Genomic DNA, 21424 nt, shown 5'->3' with positions numbered 1-21424 from the left:
GGAATAACATCTGAAATGTAAATACAGAGAATATCCAATTAAACAAAGAGCTGAGAAAAGAAAGGATATTGTGGAGTAGTACTTCAGGAGCGACTCATGAAGTAAGCAGAATTAGAGGGGCCAGAGTGAACAAACTGGGTTGAATTAACGGTTTTCCTATTTGGGTTTGTCTTGCAGTTGTCTGTTTGCAAAGAACTCCAGTTGCCCCCTGGTGATTTCCACTGGAGTGCTGACTTGGTGGCACTGTCTTATGCTGCAGCCTCAGGTGAAGTCCATTCTGTTCAGGTATGTGACTTAAAGATGATGGAAGGGGCTTTCGAGGTTGCTCAGAGGTTAAGAGCCTTCATGACTCATGCAGAGATGGGTTGAGTGCCCAGCGTCCACTTTGGATAACTCGTGATTGCATGTAACTTCAGTTTTCGGGGTCCAACAATCTTTTCTGACCTCTGCAGACACTTGTGAGCAGGCAGTGAACGCACAGACGAGCAGGCATACGTGCATACACATATTTTTAATAATCTTTTGAAAAAGGTGATGGAGAGCCTGGTGTGGAGGTGCACACTTTTAACCCCACCACTGGGGAGGCAGAGACAGCTGGCTCTATGACGACAAAGCCAGCCTGGTCTTTGTCAAATTCCAAGCCAGCTAGAACTAGACAAGGGGAGACCAGGTCTCAAACAAATAATACTTTTTGTAAATACGAATATGAAACAACAAGGTACAGACTGATGAAGTACTCATAAATCCAATTTAAAAAGAGATGGCCCAGAGGTTAAGAGTACGTGTTGCTCCTGCTGAGACTACCTGTAAAACTCCGTTTCCTAGAATCAGATGCCTTCTGGTTCTGGTACAGGCATCAGGCATGTGCATAGTACATACATATACAGGCAGGCAAAACACCTCTAAAATACAAAAGTCAACGAAGATGAAGGAAGAGGAAGAGCAGGGCAGTCTTCAGCAGACACACTTGACCAGAGCGAGTGAGCGTGGTACCTGCTGGTGAGGAGCAGTTGGCGCTGTCGGCCGACAGCAGTGCAGGCAGCACAGGGAGCGCTGCACAGCTCCGGACTGGCTGACAAGCCTGACTGCTGGGACTCCAGCTCACGCTCTTCCTCTTGCTTCCTGGGTTCGTGTTCTTCCCCACCAACCCCCCTTTTGAAGGCAGGGTTTCTCTGTACCCCTGGCTGTCCTGGAACTCACTCTGTAGACCAGATTGGTCTCAAACTCACAGAGATCACCTGCCTCTGTGCTGGGATCTGTCACCTAGCTCTAGCTGAGTCTCTCCTATCTCTCCCTGCTCCCTCTCCCCACTTAGCCCCTTCCACCCTCAGATCACATGTGTTTATTTTCAGCTTCACCGCTCTCAACACTGTTTTGTTTTTTCTCCCTTTTTGGTTTCCTGACCTCTATACACACTCGTTGCCATATAAATAAAAATATGTAGAAAAGCTAAGATTGGCATGTGAGGACAAAGTACTTGTCTTTGTAAGTCTAGATATCTCAGTTAATAGAATATTTCCAGCCCTGTCCATCTACCTGAAAATCTTATAATTTTGTTTGAGAAATGGAAGCATGACACAGTCACTTGTGTTACAGCAGTTTTATTTGCAGCTCTGGAGCTGGAGATGACCTATGGGTGCTTTCTCAGATAAACCTCGGGGAAAGCTGAGGTGGAGAAACACAGCTGCAGTTCAGTCTGTTGTTTTTGCTCTCTGACGTTCTCAAAGTACAGAGATGTAAGCTGGTTCCCAGATAAAACAGGGAAGGGCAGCCGTTGGTTGCATCAGGAGTGTGGTAACAGAACTGCTGTGTGTCCTTACAGTGTGTGCTAACGCCATCTGCACGTGGGGGAGAAGAAAGGCAGCTTTACGGTTGCTTGTTCTTTAAAGATTTTGATTGGCATGGCTGTACACTGCAATCCTAGTACTCGAGATGCAGAGGCAGGCAGATCTCTGAGAGTTCAGGGCTAGCCGGGTCTACACAGTGAGACCTTCTCTAAAATAAATAATTAAATATAATAATAAAATTAAATATAATATAAATAAGCATAATACTAAAATTAAATTTTGTTTTCATCAGTGTCTTAGGCACCTGCTTGTAAGGCCTTCTTGTATTGTTGCTGATGCCTGTGGTTTTGTTTCAAGGCTGTTTCTGTCATGGTTGCTACCAAAGAGGGATCCATCCGCTACTGGCCCAGCCTCGCCAGGGAAGACACCTACGCAGACACCTGTGTGGATTTGGGAGGCGAGAAGATGTGCAGGTTCCTGACAGCGGTGCAGGTGTGTACAGGGAGAGCAGCAGTGTGGGCGGGTAGGGAGGTCTGAAGCTGGAAATGTGAGTTCTGAACAGCTATAGGGACCTGGGAGGCATCAGAGACAGGCAAGGAAAAAAGGTGGTGAGGGCCCTGGTGTGAGCTAGAGCAAGGGAGGCTAGTCATTGGGCCGTCTGTCGGTTCATCCCATGTAAGCACTCTTTACAAAAGCCCTATTAGAAAGGCTTATGCCAGCTGGGCCTGGTGGTGCAGAACTTTAATCCCAGCACTCAGGAGGCAGAGGCAGGCAGATCTTTGTGAGTACCAGGATACTACGATAGCCTGGGCTACATATAGAAAACCCGTCTACGAGAGACAGAGACAGACACACTGAGAGACTGAGATTAATTCTCTTAGACACTGGGATAATACTTGCTGATATCTGATATCTACTCTACTGTTACAGAAGAAATCTAAGGCTGGCTTAACAGGCACAGGGCCCTTGATTCCATCCCTTGAATCACTTAAAGCATATGTAATGGCCCATGCCTGTGACCCTAGCATTCAGGAGAATGGGGAGTTCTCGGTCATCCTTGACTACATAGTGAGTTCAAGGCCACCTTGGAATGCATGAGGCTGCCTCAAAAAAGAAACCTGACATTTGTTGAACATACCAGTGGTAAACTCTTCATTTAAAACTCAGATTTAAAAAGCTCTAACAGTATTTTTGTGTATTAATTAATGAAAGGATCTGGTATTTATTCACAGGGTGGAAGTTTCATCCTGTCCTCCATGGGGAGCCAGTTGATTCGGTTGATTCCTGAAAGCTCAGGAAAGATTCACCAGCATGTACTGCCCCAGGGCCAAGGCATGCTTTCAGGGATTGGCCGGAGGGTTTCTTCCCTTTTGGGGATTCTGTCCCCTACTAGTGACCTCATGGTAAGTTTATTAAGAACTCCTTTACACTAAGTTGGAGATTTCCTTGATGCTGTATTACCCACATGTAAGTGTAAGCTGTTGTGTTTCTGTCCTTTTGCTTTATGTATGTGAGTGTTTGCATGTATATTTCTGGGTGCCACATGGTTGTCTGGTGCCTGAAAGAAGCCAGAAGAGGGCATCAGATCTTCTGGAACTGGAATTACAGATAGTTGTGAGCTGCCATGAGGGTGCTGGGAATTCAGCTTGGGTCCTCTTGAAGAGCAGCACGTCTCCAGCCCTATTGTGAAAATGTTAAGGTTGACTTTGGCTGTGTGTCTTCTGTCCTCCAGTCTGTGCGGCTATCTCCCACTTACCCTACTGGCTGGCCTGGGAGGAAGGAGGATGTAGGCCTAGATCTGCTGCTCCAGTTTGTCCTCTTGTGAAGCAGAGCCCTTTCTGATTGAGCTGGGAGGTTGAGCTGTGGAGAAGTCTCCTGTCACTCAGCACACTTCCTGACCATAGGCTACCTTGCCATGGGTTCCCTTGAGTCATGTGTAAACATAGACCATCTTTTCCTCTCTGTTTCTGTTAATGAAACTGTCCCTTTTATCCAGGTGACCTGGGATTCCATCCTCAGTGATAGTCTCTGGTACATCGGTGGTTCCCCAGCTGCTTCGGGTGCATCTCATGCCACCGTTCTGTCAGTACCCTCTTAGCACTCCTGACAGGAGGGACAGCCTCGCTGTTGCCCTGTCTCGCCCTATAACAGAAGTAGAGACAATGGGGGATTTTAAACTAAAAAGCATTGTGTACATAACTTAAAACCATGTACATAGCTTAACATCTGTTTTGTACCAAGGAGTCTGTACCGACGATGACCATGTCTGATAAGTGTCCTCCTCCCTGCCAGAGTCCCTTCAAGTTCTTGTCTCAAAAGCCATAAGCACCGTCTCCAGGACTTATTAAGTTTATAGACTTCACACTCAAGACTCTGTTGTGGCTTCTTTAAAGAGTTCTTACATGTTTTTCCAATTTAATAGGACACTGGTTCTCTGGAGACTAACTTTTCCATCTCCCAACTCTGCCTTCTAATTCTGCTCTTCCCAGGCCTCTTTGCAGAGTTAACTCAGCTTTTGGGATCAACTTCTCCCTACAGAGTCTGGGACAAGAAATTATAGTCAGAAATCTATAAAGCACACTAAGTTGGAGTCTGTCTCAGTATGTTCCTTTCTCTCTGCACAGCTGGCCAGTGTTCTGTGGGACAGAGGAAGATCAAGTTTCTACACCCTGACGAGTTCAAACATCAGCAAATGGGAACTGGATGACTGTTCAGAGAGGCAGGTTCACAGTTGGGATATGCACCGAAGCCTGAAGGAGAGCATCACCGATGCCATCTGGGTAAGGAGCAGCAGTGCTCACTCAGGGTGTGACTGCTCACGCCTTCTCTGTCTTCTGTTTACCTGACACAGGAACTCACTCTGTAGCCCAGGCTGGTTGTAGCCTCTTTAAGTCCCCCTGCCTCAGCTTCCCGAGTGCTGGGACTGTAGCTGAGCTTCACCACAGCCTGCCCATCTGCCTCATTTATTTGAACACGTTTCTGTGTAATGAGTAGATAGCGTTAAATACGTGTAAGTCTGTGTTCAATTCCTACCTATACTAGAACTCACTGGTTAACTTGTTGATTTATGAGGTGGCAAGGTGTAAGACGGTTTTGTGTAGCTCAGGCTGGCCTCAGACTCTACATAGTTGCTCCTCCTGCCTCTGCCACCTGTTCACTGGGAAGATAAGCTTGTGCTACCACCAGCTGACCTAATGTTTGTTCAGTCAGGGCTTCACTCTGCAGCACTGCCTTTCCTGAAACTCGCTCTATAGACAGTCGTACAGAGATCTATCTGCCTGTCTCTGCCTCCTGGCTGTTGGGATTAAAGGTTTGCACCTGGCTAGTTTTTAAATGTTCATTGGTCATGGGTTCAACACTTTGGCAGGTGCTGGGCATACAGTGGTGGAAAAAAGGCACAGTAACTACTGGGAACTTACACTTTGGTATTTCCATTTAGGGGTCTGAAAGTAACTATGAAGCTATTAAAGAAGGGGTTAACATTCAGTATTTGGATTTGAAACAAAACTGGTAAGTACCTAACTTGTCCTAAAGACGTTGGAGAACAGGTTGACATCTTTATGGTTAACAGGAGACCTGCTGCCTGCTGTGCTGGTGACCTTATGGTTACTAAGCCTCTGAGGTGTCTGTTTCTCAGGCAGTGATGTTGGTTCATGTGGGAAACTGAAACATTCCTCAGCTATAGTGTGTTCCTGCCCCCATTAGACTTAATCTTTGTGGCTTGCACAGCTAGCCATCTCTCTTTATTCCGTCCTAAATGCCAACTTCTTGTGTGTGAAAGCGTTATGTTCCTTGTTATCTTCGGCTCTTCCTGACCTTTGCTGTCCTTCCACGCTCGGTGAGCGGGCTTATGAGTTTTACTAGTTATTGATAAAGTTGTGCTTTCTTTACTTTAGATGTAACCAGGACAGCTTTGTAGCACAGGTTAGCCTTGGGCTTGGGGTTCTCCTGACTCAGTCCCAAGAGCACTGGGATCCCAGGCAATTGCTATCATTCCTGGCAGAGATTTTTCCATCTTAAGTTTATTAATGTGCACAGTCTTTATTTAAGTAATTAACATGTTTTATTTCATTTGCATTGCTGTTTTACCTTTGTGTATGTCTGTGTGAGGGCATCAGGTTTTCTGGAACTGGAGCCACAAACGGCCCTGAGCTGCCATGTAGGTACCAGAAATTGAACCTAGGTCCTCAGGAAGAGAAAACTGCTCTCACTGCTAAACCCTCTCTCCAGCCTCAGTGTGTAGATCCTTAAATAACCTGTTTGTCAGCACTTTACTGATACGCAGAATTGTGATTGGCCACCTACCATTTTCACTGCCTAAAATAACTTAGTGGATTTGGGGGGATTTTGTGTGTGGGAGGTTGTTTTGAGACATGGGCTCACCATGTAACTGGCCTGGAACTCACAGAGATCTGCCTGTCTTTACTTCTTTTTTTTTTTTTTTTTTTTTTTTTTAATATTTATTTATTTACTTATTTATTTATTTAATGTGAGTACACTGTAGCTCTTTTCAGACAAACCAGAAGAGGGCATCAGATCCCATTACAGATGGTTGTGAGCCACCATGTGGTTGCTGGGAATTGAACTCAGGATCTCTGGAAGAGCAGTCAGTGCTCTTAACCGCTGAGCCATCTCTCCAGCCCCTGTCTTTACTTCTTGAGCGGGAGTTTTTGTAAAGGTTTTGTTTGTTTGTTTTAAGATTTATAGCCTCTCTATCTCTGTCCCTCTATGTCTCTGTCTCTTTCTCCCACTCTTTCTGTGTGTCTATGCACACGTATACCTGTAGAGCACAGAAAACATCACATCCCTTGGAGCTGGAGTTTCATGTGTGTGAGCTTCCTGCTGTGGGTGTTGGGAGCTGATCTCAGGCCTCTGAAGTAACAAGTGATCTTAGCAATCTCTCTAGCACTGTGCTTTGGTTTTCAAGTTAGGAGCTTGGATAAAAAGGTTGTCAGAGAATCCTATCCCGAGGGCCCCTTCCTAAGCCCCTCTTATCTAACTCTCCACACTTGGTAGCATGGTGATACACTCTTAGTGACCCTTCTTACTGCCCTCACGTTGGCACGGTCCATTGTGTCATCTGAATGATATAGAGAGGATACTCCTCAGCCCTCTCCTCTGGCCCTGCCGTAACATCAGCGTGATGACAGTGTGCTGCAACTTTGAGCCACACATCCTCAGTGTCAGTCGGGGAGGATTAAGGGAGGAGCTGTCACCTGAGCCCTTGTTAAATTGCTTAGGAGTGGCTGCCCATAGAATGTGCTACCTTGGAAGAATTTGCATTAGGGAATGTTTAACATTTTTGTTGGGCAACAGTATAAAGAATAATAAAGTTTCAACAAGCAAAATAAGCTTTTCACGCGAACAGCAGCTTGGGTTTCTGTAACTGATGATTAAAACAGAAAACAGTCCCCTCAGCATAGGTAAGCTATGAGGAGTGCTCACTCAGTACTTACTCTTGCTCGTAGCTTTGAGGTGCTTTTGTGAGTGCTTCAGGCTCAGGTTCCAAGCATAGGTGCTGTTTCATGGCATCGATCACCTGGACCCGAGGAATGGACTGTGCTAATTCCCACACTAAAGTTCTAAGTCAGGTTGCTTGTCCTATAGTTCACACAGCGAAGTATTGAGTTATCTTGGTCTTTATTTCTGAGGTTTTGGGTTATTTGCTTGTTTGTTTGTTTGACACAGGCCCAGGCTGGCCTTGAACTCAGGTCCTTCTGTCTCTGTGCCCCAAGTTACAGGTGTGTGCCACCATTCATGTTTGGTTTTAATTCTGTGAGTCTTGCTAAGCACATACAGTGTAGTCGTTCATCTTGACCATGGCTGTGACAGCAGAGCTGCGTGTGCCGCTCGGTGCTAGAGCAGCATCCACACATAGGCAGAATTTGAGCTCAGTGGAGGGGATGGGGGAGATCACCCCCTCCTGAATTCCTCTGTGTCCATGACAGTTCTTGATCCGATCTTCAAAGTTCTGTCTTTTTCAGAATGGTACATAAATGGACTCATGCTGTGTAATACAGCTTTGACATGGTGGATAAAATTGATTCAGAAATTACTTTGTTTCCATTCCTAAATAGTATTCAAGAGAATGTATATGTAGATACACCAGGATTTGTCTGTTCAGCAGTTGAAGTCTTTGGGTCGCTGTCAGGTTGGCTGCTGTGATAAAGCCACTGTAAACATTTACACTAAGGTGTTTGTGAGAATTTTTTTTCCTTCCCTTGGGTATTCAAATATCTAGGTTCAGGGCTCTATTTATATGGTGAGAGTGTGTGTGTAATTTTGTAAAAATCTGGCATTACTGTCTACAAAGAAGTCTGCAGGGTGTAATGGCATATGCTTTTGGACCACTGAATCTCAGGACAGCCAGGGCTATATAGTGAAACCCTGTCTCAAAAAAAAACGACAACACACACAGACGCCTCATTTCTCTTCCCATCCCCCTTTTCTAGTGATGGGCTCCTGATTTTGGCAGCAGCATGGCACCTGGGAGACAGCCCCTGTCTTATCTATTACTCTGTGATCACAGTGGAAGACAGCGGTAACCGTGGTAACCAGATGTCAGACGTGGTCACTGTAGAAGTCACTCAGTATAACCCACCTTTCCAGGTAAGCCAGGGTACAAGGACGCCATGACGCACCTAAGTCCTGTACAAGTGTTGGTGTCTTAGTTCCTTTGCAGGATCTGGGAATAGTTGTAGACATTACTTTTCGTTTTTCCATCTCACTGAACTCCAGAAAGATGTCACTGAAGGTGGCCTGCAGCCAGGCCCCTGACGCGTGTGCTGGGTGGGAGGAAGTTTGAGAGGGAGTTTCATGGGTGAAATACTTGGGTTTTGGTTTTGGGGTGTGTGTGAGTTGATTCATATTTGAGATAGGGTAACTGTGCAGTCTAGTCTGACTACATAGTCAAGATATTTCTGTCTCGTCTCCCAAATTATTATAGGTATGTGCCATTGTGTCTTCCTAGGATTCAATTTTGAGACCTTTATATTAGAAACAAACTCCATGTTCCTAGGGGGATGACCACTTTATGTTCTCTACAAAATAAATCACCAGAAGACAGTATTACTAATGTGAGTGTATAACAGAAATTAAACACATTCTTTAATAACTATCATTTACCGGGGGAAGCCTTGTCATTTTACCTGATGTAGCATCTGGTTCTCTTAAGTCTTTATTTATTTGAGACAGTTTCACTATGTAGCTCTGGCTCATCCTGGAATTCAGAGCGCTGCTTGCCTCTGTCTCACCCCTCACCCCCGTGCACTGGTGTTAAAGGTGTGTAACCATGCCTGGCCCTTGCTTGTTTGTTTTTGGGGTATCTGTGAGTTCAGTGCTTGGGGAGAGCAGAGGCATTGTATGTGCCTCCTGGAGCTGGTCACAGTTGATTCTGAGCCATCCCACAGCAAAGTGGGGACCAAACATGGCTCCTCTTGCAGAGGAGCAAGCATCAACCACAGAGCCCTTTCTCCAGCTACTAAATCTTTATTCTTAATAATACTTGTTTATCTGAATCCCATAAGAAAATCTGTTGTTCTCTTATTTCTAACAGGAATAAACCATACCATGTGTTTCAGTTCAGTATAACTGGTAATCATAGCTTAGTGTCATTTTAATGTTTCATTAAGTGCTAGAAAATATAAAGAAAAACTTGGAGAATGAACTCTGTCCTACAGTCTCACTAAGGAAACACTCATATTAGGAGTCTAGAGAGACGGCTCAGTGAGGAGCATCTGCTGCTCTTGAGAGGACCCAAGTTTGGTTTCCAGCACCCATGTTAGGTTACTTACAACCACCTGTCCTCCAGCCTGGGGGAGGGGGTCCAAAGTGTTTAGCCCCTATATGTTCCTGCATCTGTGTGCACATATCCACGTACAGGTGCACACACATTAAGAATAAATTTTATAAAATTTTGATTCTGCAGTGATAGTGACTGTAGTCCTAGTTTTGTGTCTAGTGAGCTTGTACTTATTTTTTCCTCTGATTTCCTGTGTGAACAGATAAACTCGATGGTCTTGTATATGAGAGCTTGTCTGGTGGCCTCAGGCTTGGTGTGGTGGCATGCACTTATTAGGAAGTACGTGCGTGCCTTTCCGGAGGCAGCAGATACATAAGTTTAAGGTCAGCCAAGGATACAGAGGAAAGCTGTGTCTTTAAAAAAGGCCAGAACCAAAGTATTTTTCCTGCATCTTCCAGTATAAAAATTAGTAACAAATTAGAGCTTTTAATTTCTCATTTGGTTAGTTGGTTGGCATTTCAAGACAGGGTTCCTCTGGGTAGCTCTGGCTGACCTGGAACTCACTCTGTAAACCGGGCTGACCTCAAACTCAGAGATCTTCTTGTCTCTGCCTGTTGAGTGCTGCTGATCCTGCTACCACACTTGGCTTACCTTCATTTCATAGAAGACTTTTAAAATTTTACTAATTGCAGCTCAACGAATAATTTTTATACGACAAGTTTCTTAGTCTGTTTGCCCTTGTAGTAAAACACCAGTGGCTGGTAGTTCATAAGCTGAAGGTTAGAGGACAAAATAAGGTTCCAGCAGCTGTGCTCCTCGTTCTCATGGACAGCACCTTCCTGTTGGTGCGCTCACTAAAGGTGAGCAGGGCCCTCCTCAGACTCATGGTTAGCAGTCCAGCATCTGAAGTGCAGAGGAGCACCAACATCCAGGCAGTAGCCGTTTTATAAACCTCCCCTTTCCTGTTTGTGAATCATGTATAGTATGTAACGTTCACAAGGATAATCAGGGAATGAGAATTTTAACATTTCTGTAGAATGGTGTTATATAAACATGGTTGTGAAAACCACACAAATATTTTTGTCTTCATTCTTGGTAGCTATAATCCTAAATTTACCTTTCAGTCTGAAGACCTGGTTACATGTCGATTGATGGTGCCAAACTTTTCAAGCCAGATGACCTGTCTTTCCATGGAGAACGCTGTCTTTGTGTGCTCCACGGGGACCGGGAAGTTCTCCCTTCCCCAGGAGAAAATTGTCTTTGAAACACAAGGTACTTTAGAGGACAAAATGGTTCTATCTTCATTGAATTATATGTTGCCTTCGTCAAAACTCAGTTAATCACATTCATATGGTGTCTTTTTGACTCTCATTCTATTTTTACATGTGTCTGTTCACTAATATTATATAATTTTCAATGAATAATTTTTTTAATTTTTTAAATAAAGATTTTATATATATATATATATATATATATATATACACACACACTGTAGCTGTCTTCAGACACACCAGAAGAAGGCATCAGATCCCATTACAGATGGCTGTGAGCCACCATGTGGTTGCTGGGATTTGAACTCAGAACCTCTGGGAGAGCAGTCAGTGCTCTAACCACTGAGTCATCTCTCCAATAAATAATTCTTAAATTCAAGCACTTGGCCAACTCATTAGCCATTCTTGGTAGTTTCTCTTCTTTTATTATACATTTTGCTTCTGGTTTGCTACCTGCCAGTTAGAAACGTTAATACCGTTTGCAGCAGCTGAGTTCACAGCCATGCTGAACACCCAAGCTGGGTAGAATTCCCAACTGTTATCTTTACAGGCAAAATTAGTTTAAAAGTTGTGTTTTTGTTTTTGTTTTGGGGTTTTTTGCCTCAAGAGAGACCAAAGAGGTGAGAACTAACAAACACTGGGAGAAGTGAGTGCCCATCGTGGTCAGTGAGAGAGACTGCTCTGAGCTCGTCATACTAATTTGTCCAGCCCTGCAGGGAGACTCCTGGGTGCTGGCCTAAAGTGCAGAGCAAGCATATAGATACTGTACAGCCTCCCAAGACTACAGAGGGCAGTGTGGGCTGGACCACAGATAGAGCTGCATGGTGGTTTAGTATTATGGGCTGTTCCTAAGGCACAGAGCAGCCTGCCAACTACCTTGATTGGCCCAACAGAAACAGATTATTAGGCAGGAAGCAAGAGGGCACCACAGAGCAGAGATGCTGCCATTCCAAGTTTGCAGAATAAAGAATTTGGAAGAACTGAGGAGGGAGAACTGCTTGCTGTTCCCTTGCAGGGATATGTTTTGGTTTGGTTGGTTGGTTGGTTGGTTTGGTTTTTTAAGATTTTTTTTTTCTGTTTGGGAACAGTGATACCAGTGGAGGCCAGAAGAGGATATAGTCCCAGGAGCTGGAGTTACAGGATGTTGTAAGGCTGTCAGTGAGGTCACTGAGAACTGAACTCCAGTCTTGTAGAGAAGCAGCAAGTGCTTTCATTGCTGACACCACTCCTGCCCAGTTCTCTTGTCTGTAAAGTGACAAGACAGTCTGCACCATGGAATAGAACAGGATCATTATAGTCTTTTGGAATTTAAAAGCTAGGACCAAAACATAGCATAAACTGGGGTCTGAGGCAGGGGGATGGCATAAGAGTCTGAGCAGCACAGTCAGACTGTCTCCATAAAGAACATAAAAATAAATTATACTGAATTTATTTGTTCTGTAGCATTTAAGTGTCATAAACATGAAAGGTCACAGGCCATTGGGACAGTGTAGAGGATCTAAGGAGTTATTCTGTGTAATCTTGGTGTACATTTTTTCTTAGGAGATGGCATTTTGGGTGCTGGCTCGTGTGGTGGTGTTCCTATCCTTTTCTCTAGGAACAGTGGTCTGGTGTCTGTCACTCCAAGGGAAAATGTATCCCTGTTAGCAGAAGACTTGGAAGAGTCTTTGACCTCTTCAGTTGGTGGCCGGGGCAGTGAGGTAAGGATCCTTAATATTTACTTTATCAGCACATTCACACCAGAAGAGGCGGGTCGTCTAAAAGGGCTGGGGAGTTGGTTCCTGGTTCTCTTGTCCCTCACCTCTAGGTCTTCCCAGAAGAGCTGCCTGTAGGTCTCAGCCACTCCTGCTCCTTCCTCTGTATCTTTGAGTCAAGTGTATATGTTGCTGTCTCTAGGTCACCAGCTTTAAAGCAAGGACTTGGGACAACTCCTGCCTCTGCTCTCCTTTACCTCTCCTAGAAGCAGGGTGCAGGTTGATCACTGGTGTGGGTCCCGAGCCCAGGGATGCGCTCATGACGTTGCACAGAGTGCAGCTGTGGGATGCTGGAGCTTTGGCAGTAGGGAGCGTGGAGCACTGTCTGAGGTGACGTCACAGAAACCGTCCAGCAGCTCTGGAGGTGCTTGTTGGGTAGTTTTCCTGCGTTACCTAAGGATGGCAGCCAGGCTTATCCTGCTGCTTTCTTCACTGTCCAGACACTAAGGACCTGTCTCCACCTATGCCAGGCAGACCTGCATGTCACCTTACATGGGTTCTGGGGATCAAACTCAGGTAGCCAAACTTGCACAGCAAGTATTTGTATTCACTGAGCCCTCTCAGAGACCCTAGAGGATGGATTCTGAGAGGCTTAGTGAGATTAAAAATAAAGAAATCAACTTTGTTATCTTGAAACCTGAGATAACTTTATCTGTAAGTTTGGGGTTTTTAAACAATAAAAAATATTCCAGCCACAAAGACTAAAAATAATGCTTACAGATTTTTTTCATATAAAGACTATATGAAATATAGAAACAAAATTTTTTGGACAAGAAATATTATTTTGATACTAAATAATCAACTTTTATTCAACAAACTCCAACGTTGCTAACATAAACAAATTAATTGATTAAATTTAAAGAACTGTCCACTCTTGTTTACTAATTCAGTGACCACAGGAGCCAGTGGGAAACTTTCAGTAACTCCATAGCAACTCATTCCTGTCATTCGTAGTATGTGTGAATCTGACTTTAATAAAAAAAAAAACATTGCCTTATCTTGCAAAATAAAATACAAAGAAATGTTTACAAAGAATATTTCTATATTTGCCTAAAACATAAGTCTCTTCTACTGAAGTACATGACAAATTCATAAGACACTGGCTTGTCTAACGTTTATAAGTCTTTGTGTGTAGCCCTTTGTGTGTGTGTGTGTGTGTGTGTGTGTGTGTGGAGTGAGTGTGTGAGGCAGAATCTTGTTGCGTGTGTAGCTCAGACTGGTGTGGAACTCAGTCTTCTTGCCTTGTTCTCCTCATTGTTGGAATAACAGACATGTGCTGCTATGTCTAAACTTTGTGTAGACGGTTTTCATAATTAAAGGTTGAAGTGAATGAAGCCAGCCATGGTGGTACAGTCTTTAATACCAGCAGTTGGGAGGCAGAGGCGGGTGCCAGCCTGCTTTACATAGAGTTCCAGGTCAGCCAATGCTGCATAGTGAGACCCTGTCTCAAAAAAGAGGGAGGAGAATGCTGGAGAAATGGCTAAGAAATTAGAGCATTTGCCACTCATGTAGAGGACCTGGGTTTAATCCTAGCACCCACATAGTGGCTCATAACTATTTGTAACACTAGTTTCAAGAGATCCTGTTCTCTCTTCTGGCCTTTGAGGGCATCCAGTACAGCACACGTGTGTAATAAAAAGAAACATTTTAAATAAAAACATTGAGATAATTTGGCAGTTTATATGCGGTGTGTACTTAACCCTTGTTGGTGATCATGTGGCTCTGTAGTAGTACTGCTCAGTGTTCCTGAATTCCTTTGCACTATTCTGTTCCTGCTTAGTCTCCTTAGGACTGCTCAGCCGTGTCATTCCTGTGTGCTAATGCCTATTGTGACAAGCATAGGGCATAGGGACAGTTGGGACAGTTCTGACCAGTGGTATAAAACCCGAGTTACCTGCCTTTTCTGCAGGGCTTTGATTGGTCATCGGCAATCAGCTCAGGGTGTGAGATCTATCACAGGATCAAGTACAAATGATCCTGTGCCTTCACCTCTAAACAATAGCTTTTTTTTTTTCAGAGTATGGTTTTTGAGACCACCACAAAAAATGAAACTGTTGCCCATGAAGACAAGACAAAACTGCTTAAAACTGCATTTCTACAGTACTGCAGGTAGAGTGCTTTTTATTTTTTAAATTAAAGATCTTTCTCTGTCTCTGTCTTTCTGTGTGTGTGTGTGTGTCTGTCTGTCTGTCTGTCTGTCTGTCTGTGTTTTCATAGAATCCAGAAAAGTGCATCAGATCTCCTGGAGCTGTAGTTACAGGCAATAGTGAAGCACCTAATAAGGGTGACAGGAACAAAATCCAGGTCCTCTGCAAGAGCAAGTGCCACGCCCAAGCACCCCAGCACTCACATCCACACACACCTCCCTGTTGTTTTTATGGTCTTGCTGTGTAGCCCAGGCTGGCCCTCCTGTCTTTCCCCTCTGGTACTGGATTTGTAGCCGTGGACACTGCTCAGCTGCCGTAGCACATTTTAAATCACTGTCATAGTGAATTATTCTTAATATTAGCAGTGAATTTCCCAATAACTACACAGAAACTAATATTTAAAACTGCACCTCAATAGCTGAGCGGTTAAATGATCTACACTAACCTCCTCCCTAATCTTGCTCCTCTCAGCCCCATCCTGTGGTACTTGGATATTGTTGTTCATCTGGCACCTTGGGCTTCAGGCGTGTTTCCGTGATCTTTCTCCAGACCCCCTTCCTCATGGCTCCAGACTCTATTCTCCTCATTTATCTGAATGTCTCGCCTCTCTCTATCTGGATGTCCCGCCCTGTTCTCTCTTCTGCCCAGCCATTGGGTGACCAGCATTTATTGACAAGGCAGAGAATAAATGGTTAGAATTGTTCACACAAACCTGAGACAGGAGATTCTGTGCCCTGTCCAGATTGAAACTAGATATGAGGACAGAAAGATCAGCATTGGAATACCACAAGGATAAACTTCACATAGTGTATAAGAAGGTAGCTTACCGTTTGTGTGGGACTCAGTTTACTGATGCTTGCTGTGCACTGGTGGGTACTGAGAGCTGGTGGTGGGAGTGTCATTTTGAGGAAGTCTTTCTGGGTGCTGGGATTCTACATGATTATCTGAACCTGACAGCCGCTAGAGGCCCCATGTAGGTTGGGAGCATAGGATCTAACAGCCTTCATGGGAAACATTGGCCATTAAAATTGGCAGTCCTGAAGACAGTGGACAAGGTCTCCCTTATAAAGTATCAAAGCTAGTGAATTGCAGATTGAATTATATGGGTGTTATAGAAGTATCCCCTTTAGCTGAGGTTTAGTTACCACAGAACCTAGTGGTTCTTCAGCCTTGCTCAGATTCTGCAGTTTGGCTGTTGGCGACCAGGTCAGATGGCAGTTGGGCAAGTCCCAGCTGTGCTCTCATTGTGCCTAGATTCCGAGGTGCCCGTTTCGTCTGACCTTCTCTCATTTCTAGGGTCTTGGCTGGCAGCTCTTTGCTTCCTGTAGTGTGTGGTCACTGCCTTGACATTTGAGACAGGTAACCAGTTGGGGCGTCTGTTGAGCAGTACCCCTGGCCTCTCTCTCTAGAAGCCAGTGCCACACTGGTCCTTTCTCCTGTTTGTTATAATTACATTATCTCCAAACATTGTCAAACAGTCCTGGGAGTCAAACATACCAGATAAAACTTTCAAAACTATTTTTTTAGCTTCATATTATTTGGTTCTCGTTTTCCTCTATTCAGAAAATGTAAATACAAAGTATTTTGTTGACAGTTTAGGGAAGCATCTGTAATTATTAGTTAGGTCTTGTTCAAGTAGATCCCTACAGCCAGTAGGAAGCCTGGGGCTCCAGCCCCAGTTGTCGACACCTGGAGATCATTTCAGCCCTTTTTGCCCTGACTATGTGTCTTCATCTTTTAGCAAAGAGCCCTGGAACTTAACCACCCCACTATGTCAAGGGCTGACTGGGCTTGTTTGTGGAGTGCAGGATTCCTGATGTACTGGATATGCTTGGGGCACAGTAGCCTTGGAACTGAAGTGTCATGGGCATGGGTTCACTTCCCAGTTCATTGTCAGCACCTTTTCTTCCTGTTACATGCTTTCCTTCAGGAAGGGTTGGTTTATGTTGAAACAGACTTGGGAAAATCACGGCCATGCCTTGCCTCCCACGTCTCTCTTGCCAGAGCTGTAAGGCTGTGAACAGGATGGCTACTGGTTTTGAGTTTGGTCCTTTGTGAGGATGAGGAGAGGAATGAAGCGGCAGTAGCTTGCCTTGCACATCTTGATTTGGAAGGATGACCTTCAGCATTTACTGCTTCTATTGCCACATTCTACTGACTCAGTGCAGGATGGTGCAAGCTCACCATCAGCTAATACTGTCAGCTAATATTGCCTTGTTTATGGTCTGCTGGACTCCCTGTCCTGTCCACATGGGGGCACCACTAAACTGTGTAGTATTTATTTATGGTCTTGTATTGCATGGTTCAGTCTTACTAGAGGGATTTGGGTTATTTTATCTTGCACAGGTTTCTAATGATGGTCTTGTAGACTGTACATGATAATGCAGCCAGCAGCTGTAGCTTTTATATTGGTTTCTTATGGCTACCAAAACAAATTACCATAAACTCTGTGGCTTATGGGGCTCACCTTGCAGGGCTGCACGTGCCGTGCCCTGCAGGTTCTGGAGATGCTTTCAGGCCTCTCATAGCCATGGCTACTGCTGAGCTTGTCAGTGCTTTCCTGTTTGCCTCTTCCCAGAGTTTGTTTCTTTTGAGACAGCTCCTGTGTAGCCTAGGCTAGCCTAGGACTTAAGATCATCCTCCCTCTTTTTAGGGGCTCATTGTTCTTCAGGCTGTTGCTCTGGAAGTTGTTCCTCAAACTCTTCTAGGTGTTCTGGATGGTTTTGTGTCAACTTGACACAAGTTAGATTCATCAGAGAGAAAGGAGCCTCCCTTGAGGAAATGCCTCCATGAGATCCAGCTGTAAGCCTGTTTTTCACATTTGATGCAGCTTCCTTGATGATAACAGAGCATGCTCTGTGGATGGCTGATACCCACTTCATTCCCCTTGCTCTATTCCTCTAGACAGCGCTCCTTCCCTCTGAAGGGTTTACTGTCCTTCCTTTTGCTTGCCTGATATGTTACTTACTTTCCTCATAGTTCTGACCAAATACCTGACAGTTTAAAAATGGAAGAACTTTTGTTATAGCTTAGAGCTGACAGTGATCATCCCTCATAGGGAAAGGTCAAATGGAATGGCCATGGGGGATGGTCACCGCAGGGGATGGTCACCGCAGGGGATGGTGAGTGCATTGCATCTGCAGTCAGGTAGCAGAGCAGAGAATGGGCTTGTTCCGCTCTACTTCACTTTTTTATTCAGTGTAGCCGTTGGCTGATTCTTCCCACCACAACCTAGAAAACTCCAGAGATTTGTCCTGAAGGTGATTCTAGAGCCTGTCGAGTTAGTTAACACGTAGACCATCACAGTTCTGTGTGGCCTTCCGTGGCCGAGTGCTTACCTGCAAATATGCCATTGCGTGTTTAGTGGTCTGACCGATACCATTGTGACTTTCTAAATCCAGTCATTGCCTGACAGGACTGCATGTATTGATGAGTGTACAGCTGCACAGAAACGTTATCCTGAAGCGTTAGCAGTCCTTTAGCCTGAAACACGCAAGTGTGATTTCTCCTCAGTGTCTGCGGTGACCTGGGAGTGTTGCCTTCAAAAGGCTTTGTGTTCCACACACTGCAGGAAAGACTTGGGCCGCGCTCAGATGATGGCTGATGAGTTGTTTTCCTCACACACTGACTTGGAGTCGGACTCTGAGCTAGACAAGGCTGTGACTCAGATCAGCGTGGACCTGATAGATGACTACCCGGCCTCAGACCCACGCTGGGCAGAGTCTGTCCCCCAGGGTAAGTCATCTGGATTCATCATGATGGAGGGATGAAAGCAGCACAGAGCGGAGAGCAGTGTTGGCTTCCGAATTCAGGGACCACCTTTAGTGTCTCAAGCAATTGAAGGCAGCCTTCCCCTGGCCCATTCTGACAGGGGCTCCAGACACATGGACTTCTAGGTCAGAATAGAGCCAGTCATGATTCTTAGCATTTTAATCTAAAACAGCTTGGTGGCTGTGTTAGTCAGGGTTCTCAGAGGAACAGAAATGGTAGAATGAGTAATATATGGAATGTATTAGATTTTCTTACATAGAGTGCTCCAGCTGGTCCTCATGGCTGTCTACGGACTCCAGGCTGAATGTTTCAGCTCTGCTGGTCTTCAGTGTACATCAGAATCCCAGAGATTCTTCATGGGCTCTCGTGCCCATGAAGGAGTGGACTCACCAGCGAGAGTAAGAGCAGGCAGAGAGCAAAGCTTCTCCCCTGTCTTTACTTGGCTACCATGACAGGGCATGGCCCAGATTTAAGATGATTCAGTTAAATAAAAATCCTTCATAGGTATGGCCAGTGGCTTGAGTTTTTAGTTAGTTCACATGTACTCAAAAGTTGACAGCCAAGAGTAGTCATCACAGCAGTGTGGGTAAGCATTTGGTACTCACTTGCTCAAAAGTAAATCATTTCAGCACACTTCAAGCATTGACTAGTAGGATCTCCCAGGTGTTGGAGAAATTCTTGTTATTCAGAAGAGAACACCTCCCCTCCCCTGCTATCCCAGGTGACTACCCACCACCTCCCCTCCCCTGCTATCCCAGGTGACTACCCACCACCTCCCCTCCCCTGCTGTCCCAGGTGACTACCCACCCCCCTCCCCTGCTATCCCAGGTGACTACCCACCACCTCCCCTCCCCTGCTATCCCAGGTGACTACCCACCACCTCCCCTCCCCTGCTATCCCAGGTGACTACCCACCACCTCCCCTCCCCTGCTGTCCCAGGTGACTACCCACCCCCCTCCCCTGCTATCCCAAGTGACTACCCACCACCTCCCCTCCCCTGCTGTCCCAGGTGACTACCCACCACCTCCCCTCCCCTGCTATCCCAGGTGACTACCCACCACCTCCCCTCCCCTGCTATCCCAGGTGACTACCCACCTCCCCTCCCCTGCTATCCCAGGTGACTACCCACCACCTCCCCTCCCCTGCTGTCCCAGGTGACTACCCACCCCCCCTCCCCTGCTATCCCAGGTGACTACCCACCACCTCCCCTCCCCTGCTGTCCCAGGTGACTACCCACCACCTCCCCTCCCCTGCTATCCCAGGTGACTACCCACCACCTCCCCTCCCCTGCTATCCCAGGTGACTACCCACTACCTCCCCTCCCCTGCTATCCCAGGTGACTACCCACCACCTCCCCTCCCCTGCTATCCCAGGTGACTACCCACCACCTCCCCTCCCCTGCTATCCCAGGTGACTACCCACCACCTCCCCTCCCCTGCTATCCCAGGTGACTACCCACCACCTCCCCTCCCTGCCTGTCCTAGGTGACTACCCACCACCTCCCCTCCCCTGCTATCCCAGGTGACTACCCACCACCTCCCCTCCCCTGCTATCCCAGGTGACTACAACCACCTCCCCTCCCTGCCTGTCCCAGGTGACTACCCACCACCTCCCCTCCCCTGCTATCCCAGGTGACTACCCACCACCTCCTCTCCCCTGCTATCCCAGGTGACTACCCACCACCTCCCCTCCCCTGCTATCCCAGGTGAATACCCACCACCTCCCCTCCCCTGCTATCCCAGGTGACTACCCACCACCTCCCCTCCCCTGCTATCCCAGGTGACTACCCACCACCTCCCCTCCCCTGCTATCCCAGGTGACTACCCACCACCTCCCCTCCCCTGCTATCCCAGGTGACTACCCACCACCTCCCCTCCCCTGCTATTCCAGGTGACTACCCACCACCTCCCCTCCCCTGCTATCCCAGGTGACTACCCACCACCTCCCCTCCCCTGCTATCCCAGGTGACTACCCACCACCTCCCCTCCCCTGCTATCCCAGGTGACTACCCACCACCTCCCCTCCCCTGCTATCCCAGGTGACTACCCACCCCCCCTCCCCTGCTATCCCAGGTGACTACCCACCACCTCCCCTCCCCTGCTGTCCCAGGTGACTACCCACCCCCCCTCCCCTGCTATCCCAGGTGACTACCCACCACCTCCCCTCCCCTGCTATCCCAGGTGACTACCCACCACCTCCCCTCCCCTGTTATCCCAGGTGACTACCCACCACCTCCCCTCCCCTGCTATCCCAGGTGACTACCCACCACCTCCCTCCCCTGTTATCCCAGGTGACTACCCACTTAGGCTGCTCTGCATTCCCAGTTACCAGAAAGTGTCTCAGATGCAAATCTCTCCACACAAAGATCTGCTTCAGAGATTTAGGGAGTTCCTTGCTGCTTTCTTGGAGCCAAGCCTTACAGTGGCTAACTCAGGGCACGCTTTTTGTTTTTAATAAATACAGTGTCAATACTACTAGGTTTTTCTCTGAATTTAAAACCTCTTTTGACACAGGGTCTCACTTTGTAGTCTAGGGTGTCCTAGAAGTCACTATAGCCTGGACTAGCCTTGTAGTCTCTTGCTTCTGCTTTACCAGGAGGTCAGATTACTCATGTGAGCCACCACCGACTTCTCTCCAGCTCTGCAGCTCTGTGAGGGGTGGATGTGACTTCTGTTAAGAACCAGTGCTCTGCTCCTTTCAGATCCTCCCAGCTTGTTCCTTCTTGTCCACTCCTGTTCTGAAAATGGCTTTGTCTGTGCTTTGTTACTGTGTTCTGACAGAGGCCCCTGGGCTCAGCAACACCTCACTGATCATTTTGCACCAGCTGGAGGACAAGATGAAAGCTCACTGCCTCTTGGTGGACTTCCTTCACCAGGTAAGCCTCAGCACTGGGTTAGGGGTGGACTCACTAGCCCTTTCTGGGGATTTCCTTGGATGAACCTGGCTTATGTAC

The 21424-nt window shown here is 46.4% G+C and overlaps 1 protein-coding gene across 1 annotated transcript in view; it reads left to right on the top strand.

Annotated features, from left to right (window-relative positions):
* Window positions 1-21424, top strand: part of NUP133 (nucleoporin 133) — a 49721-nt gene that overhangs the window by 6540 nt on the left and 21757 nt on the right. The window contains exons 4-14 of the mRNA XM_080936701.1: window positions 178-285; window positions 2145-2279; window positions 3020-3190; window positions 4412-4567; window positions 5227-5297; window positions 8240-8396; window positions 10653-10800; window positions 12342-12499; window positions 14571-14662; window positions 18272-18435; window positions 21252-21346. Coding sequence (XP_080792827.1) covers window positions 178-285; window positions 2145-2279; window positions 3020-3190; window positions 4412-4567; window positions 5227-5297; window positions 8240-8396; window positions 10653-10800; window positions 12342-12499; window positions 14571-14662; window positions 18272-18435; window positions 21252-21346 — 1455 coding nt within the window. The remainder of the gene's footprint in view (window positions 1-177; window positions 286-2144; window positions 2280-3019; window positions 3191-4411; window positions 4568-5226; window positions 5298-8239; window positions 8397-10652; window positions 10801-12341; window positions 12500-14570; window positions 14663-18271; window positions 18436-21251; window positions 21347-21424) is intronic.

This window comes from Micromys minutus, assembly GCF_963924665.1.
Source record: "Micromys minutus genome assembly, chromosome: 24".
In the NCBI taxonomy this organism is placed as follows: Eukaryota; Metazoa; Chordata; class Mammalia; order Rodentia; family Muridae; genus Micromys; species Micromys minutus.
The sequence above is the reverse complement of the archived record's forward strand: the minus strand, read 5'-3'. Positions and strand labels throughout refer to the sequence as shown.